The sequence below is a fragment of the Camelus dromedarius genome, chromosome 17 (assembly GCF_036321535.1).
Source record: "Camelus dromedarius isolate mCamDro1 chromosome 17, mCamDro1.pat, whole genome shotgun sequence".
NCBI lineage: Eukaryota > Metazoa > Chordata > Mammalia > Artiodactyla > Camelidae > Camelus > Camelus dromedarius.
The window spans coordinates 40,252,592-40,264,679 of record NC_087452.1 but is presented as its reverse complement, the minus strand read 5'-3'; the positions used below and the strand labels follow the sequence as shown (position 1 = coordinate 40,264,679).

Genomic DNA, 12,088 nt, shown 5'->3' with positions numbered 1-12,088 from the left:
CCTGCTGATGACAGGAAAGTCCGCACTGAGGTGTGCTTGCATTAGGTCATATTCTAGGGATGGTTTCACCTTGGAGTTGACCTTTGGGACAGGACTGACCGGCGCTGAAGGAGGCTGCAGGATGACCCACGGGGAGGGGTGCGGACGCCGTCCACTGTGCCCTGGCAGGTCCTCTCTGTGGACACTCCTGTGGAAGGTCTCTCTTAACTCTTAGTATCAGGAAAAGCTATTCTTCTGGTCTTTATCTTGTGGACAGAGAGTCCTACACTGATCTTTTCACTTTAGCTCCCAGGAAATTTGGAGCTGAATTGGTCATGCCCTTCTAGCAAGTGTAAGGGTTCCTGGATATGCAGTCTTAGGAATTAATGGAATACAATTAGAGAGAGAGAGAAAATGCAGGCCAAGCAGCCCTCAGTAGCTTCCTTTCCTCCTTCTCCATCCTTTGCCCTATGGACTAAAACTGGGGAAATTAACTCCTTCTTATTCCAGAACCTGGCAGTCAGCAAATCAGGAGGTCAGCTGCTTGCTCTCCCAACTGACCTGGCTCCAGGGCCATCTGAGCAAAGCCCTCCATCAGAACTGCTTCCAGGAGGAAATGCGAACAACTGATGACAGTGTAGCCTGCGGGCTTTCTCAGAGGCTTATGCCGTTTACTGGTCTATAAACCAAAGGAACGCAGTTATCACTGTGAAACTGGAGGAATCAGAACAGAAAGGCGCCTGGGGGACAGGGCCGCACGGGGCCCCTCGCAGGGGCTGGCTGCCGGCAGCGTGACTGGGATTCTTTCCCCAGCTGCCACAGGCTTGGCCTTTCCTGCCCCCTCCTCATCCAAGTCAGATGGCCACTCCTCCCGGATAGGGGAAGCATCTCCCGTGTTTACTGACCTTTCACATCTTCTCGCTATACTTCCTACAGCACCTTTCCCGGTGGCCTTTGTCCAAAGAAGCCCTAGGTAAATGACCGTGGAATCAGAATTTGTCTCGCTCAGCACAAACAGCTTAGGGACAGGGGAGGCCATGGAGACCTCGGGGTGGGGGGCACACACCTTGGCAGCTGGGCCCGCTCTCAGGTTTCCCGTTCGATGCCCCGGCAGCACTCGGGCTGTGCCATCTCAGCAGGACGGCTGTGATCCTAGCCTCCTCCCCGGACTCTGCCAGTTCCTCCTGGCTCCCCAGGTGCCCCCATGCCGGGCCAGAGCATGAGCTCGTTCCAGGCTCTCCTGTGAGATGTGGGATAGGTCACGTCACTCTGCACCAGCTTCCTCGTCTGCAAAACCAAGAGAATGGTACCTGTGTCACAGGATTACGAGTGAAGCGTGAACGAGTTCACGTCCTCAGAGCACTCAGCGTGCTCACAGCACATAGTAACGCCCTTTCTAGGAGCCAGGACCATGTCTTCTTTACCCCTCGGGACGGGGATGGACCAGGGTTCTGAGTGGGCTCTTGTTCTCTACATCTGCCTTATCCCTCCATCTCTGTATCCACCTCAGAGGTATATGGTTATATTTCTTTATCCATCCCCTGCTGGAAAAAATCTGAGCTCCTTCTGACCTTCCAATGTTGTAGATAGGGAAAGTGGTACCCAGAGAGAGGAGGGAGTTTCTCGAGGCCACCTGGCCTCTTAATAGAGGAGATGGACTTGAACCAGGGGCTGCTGGGCCTCCCTCCTAAGACCTGGCGCTGTGGTTTTAGATTCAAGGAGTCATGGAAAAAGGAAGCAGGATATCCAAATCGTTGTTGCCTTTCAAAGCTCACCACACATGCTGCCTCCCGTGGAAGCCTCCCCTGACCTCCCCACCCCTGTGCTGAGTCAGATGACCCTGGACCAGGGTTCCCATCATGTCCTGGGCTTCCGTTTATCCTTAGGGGTCCTCTGGCAAAGGTGACCTGCTCTAGAGCTAACTGGAAAATTAAACTTACAAAGAAAGGCCTGTGTTTTATTTTCTCACCACAGTACTGGATAGAGACGTGCTTGGTAGAAGTTGAATGAATGAATGAGTGAATGGCATACATCAAAGCAGACTTGTTCTTTATAGATTCGTAACACTTTTAACAAAGATTTTCCCCTTCTGGGCTTTCTCCCAACTGATTCTGTCTTTCTGTTGCATTAAGATTTCTGACATCGAGAGCCGGATTTCAGCCCTGACCATTGCAGGGTTAAACATAGCACCCTGTGGGCGCCTCACAAGGAAACGAGAGCAGAAGCAAAGGAACCAGGTGAGTTTGTCTCTCACTCTCTCTGTTGAAATTTTGCAAGACCTGGAAAATGCAGAAGATAAAGTATCTCTGGCTTCGCTAAGGTGTACCGATTCCTGTGTTCTGTTTGTAGGTACAAACCATAGACACATCAAGGCAGCAGAGGAGGAAGCTGCCTGCTCCACCGGTGAAAGGTATGCTTAAATCAAACCACACGGCCACCAAGGAATGAAGCCTGACTCATTCACTAGGAGTAACTGAGATCTGCATTTGAGGACCAGATCTAATAGGGTGTTCTCACCCAGAATCATCCTTGTGAAGAGTCTGTCTTGACTTGGATCTACCTACCATGAAGCAGTTTTGGGGATAAGGATGTGATTTGGGAGGTAATTCCAGGAAACACTGATAAGGGAAGAGAGAAATGATTCAGGGAAGGAAATTAAGCCAATACAATGTCCCTTCATTGGTAGTTTGCTTCTTTGGGCAAATGAGGTTAAAACCTGCTAGAGATTTTTGGGAGGCAGTATTAACCGCACCTGAGTCTCCTACTCAGAGTAGGAACATGAGGTATTTCAACTCTTATCTTTGCTTGAAGCTTATTTCTGGTGGGGACGTTAACTCCCTGCTACTTCTGGCCCACCCCATTCATGGGCCGAGAGAGTGGTGGTGCCTGCCGTACGATGCCGGCAGGATACCGGAATGGGGACTGTCAGGGAGATGTGGGCAGGGCACCAAAAGCGTCTAACGTAGACCCCCACCTGGAAGGGATTCCAGCAGTGCCAGTCACATCACCTTCATCTGCTGGACGTTTTCAGTGATTTCCTTGGATTCAGAAGCCACAGAATGATGCTGCTGAACTAGAAATTTAGACCTACAAATCAGAAGAGGAGAAAGTCAGAGGATGTATATTTGAGTCCTGGTTCCACCATTCGTTGTTCAACATTTATTGAATGCCTACTTTATATTCCATGTATTTACATATCTAATTGTATATTATACTGTATATATTATTATACAGTTAAGATATATTATAGATCCACGATCCCTTATTTGAAACCCTTGGGGTCAACATGTGTTTCAGAATTTTCTGGTTACCTTAGAAAGGTAATATGGTACCTGAACTGTGTACTTCCTAACAGCCCCCTCACCATGGTGTCTGGGCCAGTGTCTGATAAACACATTCACATCCTTGCAGCAAAGTCTGAGAATTCATGCTCAGTGGGAGGAACAAGGACTTTAAATGGCTGCCTGTCTGTTTAAGTCAAGTTTTGCCATCAGGCAATTTTGACTCCAAAGTTACAAAGATGTGCAGTTTTTAGAGACTTTTATATTTCAGAATTGCAAATAAGAACTTGTGGACTGTGCTGGATCATCTCCAAGCTAGCTTTTCCCAGAAAGCCACTAATGATGTCCTGATTTATTTGGTCCACCATAAAAATAAACACAAAGCAAAAAGATTCCACAGTCAGACCCAAGGACCAGAATGAGATGCCACGTCTGGAACAAAAATCTGGGTAATCTGGACCCCTGGGCTTTCTTCCTTAACCGGTCCAGCTTCTAGATAATACTTACTCCTATGTGGTTTTTTTGTTTTTTTTTTTTTAGCTGAAAAAATGGAAGCATCTTCAGTGACCACCATTAAAACATTTAATCGCAACTTCATTCTCCAAGACTCCTTGACGAACAGGACTAAAGAAAGGAAAAGTGCCACCAAGGATTTGATGGTAAGTCCCCTCTGTCTTAATGCCAGTTTCTTTCACTGTTGATGGCACCTCCTTTCTGTCGCCCTTCTTTCTGCAGTCAGAGCTCGAAGAAGCATCCTTCCTGCATGGTCTCCTGGTCGGTCTGTCGGTTAGGTGGGGGGGCTGCATTATACAGCTAGCCGCTTGGATATGTGTATACAGCCCCTCAGCTCTATCTCCAGCTCCTTGTAGGAACCAGGTTGGATACTAGAGAAATAAAAATTCATACACAGGAATGTAATAGTTGAGATGTAAGAGTTTTTATTCTGCTTTTGGCCCATATTCACTCTTCCTTAAATTTCTTGTTAGCCATTCATTTAATTACTTGTGTTCCTGAAAAAAAAGCCAGCAGCTGCTCATAAATGCGACAAAGGAAGGGACAAAGTAGGTAATTTGCTTAAACCTGAAATCACATAGACAGGGCTGATGGGTTACTACCCTCACACCAACAAATGCTTCAGAATTTTGGCAAATGCTTGATGCTGCTTCTATGGGAGGTGGTGATCCAGATGAATGGCCTTGGTGATACCAGGTGTGCTGAGGGCAGACGATGGCTGGGTGGCAAGACTGAAGCAAGGGGAAATCTAATCTGTTGTCTTTTATGCATCACTTGTCACTCCCTTCCCATTCCTCCCCCTCGAGGTACCTGTGTCATGAGCACAGAAGCACGAGGTAATGGCATAATGGTGGGCGTGCCCTTTTGGATTACAAGTTACCGCATCTCTTAGGCACCGTATGGTAACAGTGCTGCCACTCCCTTTGCCTCACTGGCCAGCCATTACCCCTGACCTTTCCAAGTCCAATTACCTGGCTCCTGGCCATTACTTAAAAGAGCTAAAAAGATGCATTATCATACTAACAGGGCAGACCACTAGGGCCAGGGAAGGGATCTTTTATAAATGAGAGAGTTAAAAATAAATTACCTTCGTAAAACAGAAACAGACTCACAGAAACACAGAAAAAAAAACTTATGGTTAAGGGGGGATTGGGGGGAGGGATAAATTGGGAGTTCAAGATTTGTAGATACTAATATATATACAACATATATATGTTTAATATATAAACAACGAGGTTCTACTGTATAGCACAGGGAACTATATTCAATATCTTATAGTAACTTATGGTGAAAAAGAATATGAAAACGAATATATGTATTTCCTGTATGACTGAAGTACTGTGCTGTACACCAGAAATTGACACAACATTGTAAACTGACTATACTTCAATAAAAAATATATATACACACATACACACACACACAAAATTACCTTCCATAGAGACAGAACAGAAGGATAGATCAATGGTTGCCAGGGGCCATGGGGACAGGGGATACGAAACAATGCTTAATGGGGAAGACATTTTACTTTAGTGATGGTATGTTTTGAAACTTGATAGAAGTGGTGGTTGTACAACATTGTCAATGTACTAAATGCCAATGAATTGTTCATTTTTCAAATGGTTAATTTTATGTTTTGTGAATTTCACCTCAATAAGTGATTTTTTTAATAAATTAATTTTAAATAATGCAGAGAGTTAAAAAATGAAAGAACAGACAATATTTGGTAAGCAAATGCTAACAAAATAGAAAGGGCAGGAATACTACTTTCCAACAAAGTAGAATTCAAGGCAAGAAGCACTCAAGAGGAAACAGGGAGGAAGCTTTAGATGTTGATAAAGTCAGTCAACCATGAGCCTTTCCCGAACTAGCAAACAACAGAGCAACACAATTTACTGTGCCATGGTCGATGACTTTAAAATCCCCTCATCAGCCCTTGAAAGCCCAGACTCCCAAATAAATATAAATTAGATAATTTGAATAGTCTAATTATTAAGCTTTAATTAAGAAATGTATCTACTTTTACTTAACAGAGACTTCACTTTCTTTCCAAGTATCAATGGACCATGTATAAAAATTGATTTTATACCAGCTACAAAGAAAACCTCAATAGGTTCCCCAAAAGTAGGAAGTATAGAACCACCCTCTGTGACCCCTAAAGCCAAAATTCTCAAACAGCACTCAGTATGTCCAATAGAACCTTGTGAAATGATGGAAATGTTCTATATCTGCAGTGCCCAGTATGGGAGCCACTAGCCACAGGTGGCTACTGAGCTCTTGAAATGTGGTACTGCCTTGGAGGAACTGACTTAAATTTTATTTATTTCTAATTAATCTAAATGTAATAAACAGCCACGTGTGGCTAGTGACTACCATATTAGACATGGCAAATGTCGAAAATTAGAAAAGTTGAAATAATCAGAAACTCCACCTGGAAGTTATAAAATATGTGTGCACCCACGTACACAAATACACACGTACACATACAAACGTGCACGTCCCATGCACATTTCTGAGAAACCTGAACTAAAGTTTGAGAAAAGCTAATCTACAGAGCATTTACAAAATGAAAAATTACATATATCAACACAAATGGGATATATACAGAGCTATACAGAGTCAAATTCATAGTATTAAATATTTTCTTCATTATTAAAGAAGCAAAACAAATGAACTAGACAAAGATAAATGCATAAATCAATTAGTTAAAACCAGAAAACTAAGAAATAACCATAAATCCAGGAGCTTATTCTTTGGAAAAATAGAAAAATGTGTGTAAGCCAGCTCAAGAAAAAAAATCAATAAATAAAAAATGAGGAAGTCTGAGATGATGTACATTTTTAATTTAAATATACAATGTGATGTAAACCTATGCTGATAAATCTTTAAGTCTTAATGCTAATAAAATCAGAATCAATGCTAATAAAATCAGAGTATTAGTAAAAACTGAAATAGAATTTTTAAATTTATTAAAACTTCAAAAAATAGGTATCTCTGGTCAAATGATTTTGCTGATAAATGTTTAAGGAACAGTTCATTCCCATGTGATGTAAAATATCCCAGAGCATTAAAAAAGTTGAAAACTAAAAGATTCATGACATGACTGTTAAGTGTCTACACATCCCCACACCCACTTATACACAAGACACACAAAGCCACATACAAACCACACACCAAATAGTACCCCTTCAGAGAGATGAGGCATGCTCAATAAAATATTAGCAAATTAAATGCAGCAGTACATTAAATAATAAATTACCAGGTAAATTTTACACGAACGCGACGATACATTTAATACTGAGATACTGATTAATAAACCCCACCAGCAGTTCATTTCTCCCCAAATTAATTTATAGTTTAATCCAATTCTCATAAAATTCTCACTGGGATTTTCTTGGAACTAAAGTTTATACAAGAATGAATCAGAAAGAATAGACAAAAGTATTTTGCAAAAGTGAAGTGATTTTCCTGTCAGATTTTAAAACCATTAAAAGCTGTAAAGAAACTGATGGTTAATGAAACAGAACAGAATGCTCAGAAATAGATCCAGGCACATGTGAAAATGTGTTATATGATTTTTTAAGCATTAGGAACCAGTAGGGAAGGTACAGATTATTTAAAAAAAAAAAAAACAAAAACAAAACTAAGCTTGGGAAATTAGCCAAGGGGACGTAGTGGGAAGGGAATCAGTTTGCCTTATTCCACATACCAAAATGAATCTCAGATGCATTAGAAAGTACATGTAAGAAATGCATCACTTTCTAAATACTGTGAAATACTTCACTGGTCCGTGGCACGAATACCCTCTGTGACCTACAAAAGCAGCAGAAGTGGTTGCTAATTGCCTCTCCTCACTTTCACCAAGTGGCTGATGGCGTTTGCTCGCTGTCTCGCCTCAGGAGCCCACCCTGGAGTCTGCTGTGATGTATTAGCACCATGGAACTCCACTGCCAGTGACCCACTGCCTCCGGCCGTACACGACAGTGCCTTGACCCAACAGCCATCGAATACTGCATGGATTTCCACCTGAGGAGAGGGCCTGGGGAGGCCACAGTGCACCCCTGCACAGGGCTGTCCTGATACCTCAACCAGAAAGCAGTCCCAGACTTCAGCATCAAGGTCTTGCCTACTCGCTGCCTTAGGCTCCCAGGGGAATCCAAGACAGAAAACCAAGACGCTGGCTTCCAACAGCAGAGCTCCACGTTCAAAAGACGCATCTCTTCCCTGTTCGCTTGGCTACTGTGTGTTGTCTTTAAGATCTTTTTTTCTTTTATCCCTTTGATTCAACTAGAACTACAATGTCAACAGTTTGTCCCCTAAAATATTGTTGGGGTCAGGAGATAGTTGAGGGAAGGGAGATGGGTATTAAAATTTAACTCATCAGTTCTTATTAACCTCTCACAAGCATCTTTGTCCTACAAATGCTAAGGAGAAAAGTGAAATGCCCCTGTAGTGAGCACCAGGGACGGTCTAACTTGGGGAGCGCTCAGTTGTCAAGGTCTCCCCCAGCCACCTCCTTCCTGCTGGCTCCTAGCCCAACGCATCACCGGTTCCTCCCATTGCTTTGCTATCACCAGCCACAGGACAGAAAGCCCTGACTCGCCCATGCCAGGCCCAGGTCTATGAGAAGTAACATCTCACTGAGATTTCAGGGTTCTTCCCTGGACTTGCTGGGTGTTTCCTGGTTCTGATGGGGAGAGGGGCTTGAGAAAGCCCCTGCTGGCTTAACTTTAGGGCACTGTCCATTATCAACATGATGCAGTTTAGCAATGGATGCATCTAAATGAGGTTTAGGTAACTGGATTATTGCACAATACCACCACATGAGAAAATACCATCCTCCAAAATTTATTTCCCAATAAATACTCAGCAAAAAGTAATTAAGATGACCATAAAGACAAAAAAGGTTAAGGAATAGCCTTAGAAAACTTACTTACAGGTCTGAAAAAGGCAAGGGCAAACTGAATTCAAAGGATGCAACAGTTGACACTAATTCCACACATGTGACTCCAAATGCATGACTATTTAGAGTGTGTTTATAAAAGCAAATGGAACTGGAATTTCACTCAGTTGAGTGTTGGCAACCTTTTTTCATTTGTTCCTGATACATTCTCAATCTGAGGAAGAAGGCAAAAGATGGGAGGCAAGGGAAGAGCATGGCTGATGTTTACTAAGTGGCCTCTGAAGGAGGCAACATTCTTCTCACTTCAATCCTTACAGCAACCCTATTCAGTAGGTGTCCCCATTTTTCAGATTTGGAAACTGAGGGCCAGTTATTAATTTGCCAGTCAGACCTTGCAGCTAAGTATGATACAAAAGCCTGACAAAAGCCTCCCTCTGTGTCGTTTTCAACTCCTACGTTCCTTTGCTGCCGTGCACATTTCAGGACCTGACTTGTTGCTGAAACGTGTGTTGTGATCCAGTGCTGGTGGGGGTCTACCTATCTTCCAGTAGTACTCCTTGCTGATGCTGTGATGTGTTATCCAGCAGAAACAACTCCTTTGAAATAAAGTAAGTCTTAGGCTTTTTGTTCTGTTGGTGTGATTAAAAGCAAACAAATACAAAATTTAAAAACACAGCAAAAAAGATCTGAGTTCCAAATAGAGCGTTTCTTTAAGAGGCATGAAAAGCACCTACTGTTGTGTTACAGTGTTAAAATATTCAGTTTTCTTTGACAAAAACGTGTACTGTGTGAGCCTTGCAAAAAAACAAAAACAAAAACAAAAAGCAGCAGCAGCCTGCTCTATGGCATTTGAATTTTTATAAAAGTTTCCTTGTGCCAAGTAAGTGCAAAGATTTAATTTACTATTAAAACCCATAAGCATATGTTATAGTTCCAGAAGAATTATTTTGTCATCAAGTGATTTTGATCTTCAGTGTCAATATTTATATTTAGATTAATTTTTATAAATGAAAATATTTTAATGGTTTAAGAAAATGAAGCCAATAGGACCATCTCTTTGATGACTTCTGAAAGTACGCTTGCCTTCATGTTATACACATATTGCAAAGAACTACTGTCAAGAGAAATGATGCAGAAGTAAAAGTCATTTATGAAAATAATGTGTGTAGGCGTGTGATTTCTTTGGTTTGGGAAAACTGGGCGTGAAGAGGGGAAAGAAGTCAATGGCTGGTCATTGGAGGGGCCAAGTGTCAAAGAGTCAAAGCCACTGCTACCCTGTGCCCCGTGTTCCTTCCAGGTACACCACTCACCTCTCCATTGCTCATCCTCCTGCGAACAGTGGTCACTCAGGTAAGACCAGCAGTTCTCAAAGCAGGGGTGAGGGGTCAGTGTGACTTTGTGCCTCAGAGGACATTTCTGGTTGTCACAACTTGGTGGGGACAGGACGTGTATATAGTGGATAGTGTCCAGGGATGCTGTTAAACATCCTACAGTGCACAAGACAGCGCCCACAGCAGATTTCTCCAACTCAAAATGTCCTGGGTTAGACCCTGGAGCCTGGTCATCAGGGGAGAAGCCCCTGCCAGCCTGTGTGTGAGCTGAGCCGACTCTCCCAGAGTCCTCCACAGGCTCAGAGGCTGTTGTGGCTCCTTGAGGCTGGCCTGCCCAGATGCTGGCCCCTGCCATCCCCAAACAGGAACAGAACCCCCTACTACCCTGAAATGAATGAGGGAATAAAAATATGAATGGAAGCCAAGAGCCTTTTCCAGCCGGTGGGCTAGCACAGTAGGACTCACACTTGAGCGGGCATCACAGTCACCTGCAAATGATTCGTGGGATGAATCCGATCATCCCCAGTCCTCCGCCTACGTTTCTCTACGCTACTGGTAACGTGTCTGGCATGGTAACGTGTGCTAAACATTCATAACAAACAAGCTAGCATTTAGGTCGGCGGGGCACTTCACGTGGGGGTAGGGGGAGAACACCAGGAGACCCATCTGAGATTCCCTCCTGGCAGCATTTCTGGGCCAGAATTCCTGACCACCCGCATAGGATAGCAAGGCACGGAAGACAGCAAAGAGGTTCCAGCCACAGTCCAGTTACCTGAGAATTCACCCTCCCTAACCCAGAAGCCCCAAAAGCTTGTACTGAGCAGCCAATATGCATCAACAGTCTGAGTATTCAAGAATGGTTTGAGTCAACAATTCAAGTATCAAGAGTGATAGGTGGGGGGGGAGGTGCCAAGATGGCAGAGTAGAGGGACCCAGTTTGCCCCCTCCCACGAATACACCAAGAATTACATCGCACATAATACCTACTAAACTTTGGCAGTGTCTCTCACTACCAGTACTGAAATTGATACCATCAACAAAAGGAAAAAACCTACAGAATGGGAGAAAGTATTTGCAAATGATGTGACCAACAAGGGACTAATTTCCAAAATATACAAACAGCTCAGACCCCTTAACATCAAAAAAAAAAAAAGGCAACCCAATCAAAATGTGGGTGGAAGACACTAAACAGACATCTCTCCAAAGAAGCCAGACAGATGGACAACAAGCACATGAAGGGATGCTCAACATCACGAATTGTTAGAGAAATGCAAATCAAAACCACAATGAGGTATCACCTCACACCAGTCAGAATGGCCATCATTAAAAAGCCCACAAACGATACATGCTGGAGAGGGTGTGGAGAAAAGGGAGCCCTCCTACACTGCTGGTGGGAATGTAAAGTTGGTATAGCCATTATGGACTACAGTATGGAGGTTCCTTAAAAAACTAAAAATAAACTTACCATATGATCCAGCAATCCTACCCCTGGGCATATACCTGGAGAAAAATATAATTCAAAAAGACACATGCACCCCAGTGTTCAAATTTACAACAGCCAAGACATGGAAACAACCTAAATGTCCATCAACAGATGACTGGATAAAGAAAATGGCGGGGGGGGGGGGTATGTATCTATATATAGTGGAATACTACTCAGCCATAAAAATAAAATAATGCCATTTGCAGCAACATGGATGGACCTAGAGATCATCATTCTAAGTGAAGTTAGTCAGAAAGGTAAAGAAAAATTCCATATATCGCTCATATGTGGAATCTTAAAAAAAATGGACACAAATGAACTTAATTTAAAAAACAGAAACAGACTCAAAGACATAGAGAACTTATGGTTACCAGGGGGTAAAAGGGGTGGGAAAGGATAAATTGGGAGTTCGAGATTTGCAGATCTAACTACTATTTATAAAATAGATAAACAGTGAGGTCCCACTGTATTCAATACCTTGTACTACATTCAATATCTTATAGTAACCAATAATGAAAAAGAATATGAAAACAAATATATGTATGCCTATGTACACCAGAAATTGACACAACATTGTAAACTGACTATACTTTAATTG

At 43.0% G+C, this 12,088-nt stretch overlaps 1 protein-coding gene and 1 long non-coding RNA gene across 18 annotated transcripts in view; one reads left to right on the top strand and one right to left on the bottom strand.

The window, feature by feature from the left end:
• Positions 1-9,924, top strand: part of MYRIP (myosin VIIA and Rab interacting protein) — a 154,596-nt gene extending 144,672 nt beyond the window's left edge. For 3 of the 4 annotated variants that reach the window (XM_064496689.1, XM_064496688.1, XM_064496691.1), the window contains 4 exons: positions 2,112-2,216; positions 2,329-2,389; positions 3,801-3,919; positions 7,639-9,924. In XM_064496689.1, the coding sequence (XP_064352759.1) occupies positions 2,112-2,216; positions 2,329-2,389; positions 3,801-3,919; positions 7,639-7,803 (450 nt within the window). In that variant the 3' untranslated portion in view covers positions 7,804-9,924. The remainder of the gene's footprint in view (positions 1-2,111; positions 2,217-2,328; positions 2,390-3,800; positions 3,920-7,638) is intronic. The other variant, XM_064496690.1, reaches the window with a different exon arrangement.
• Positions 1-12,088, bottom strand: part of LOC105084630 (uncharacterized) — a 128,448-nt gene that overhangs the window by 8,122 nt on the left and 108,238 nt on the right. For 12 of the 14 annotated variants that reach the window (XR_010384917.1, XR_010384914.1, XR_010384912.1 and 9 more), the window contains 3 exons: positions 2,954-3,066; positions 1,046-1,266; positions 885-948 (listed from right to left, as the gene is read on the bottom strand). This is a non-coding gene — a long non-coding RNA (uncharacterized LOC105084630). The remainder of the gene's footprint in view (positions 1-884; positions 949-1,045; positions 1,267-2,953; positions 3,067-12,088) is intronic. The other 2 variants (XR_010384918.1, XR_010384922.1) reach the window with 1 other exon arrangement.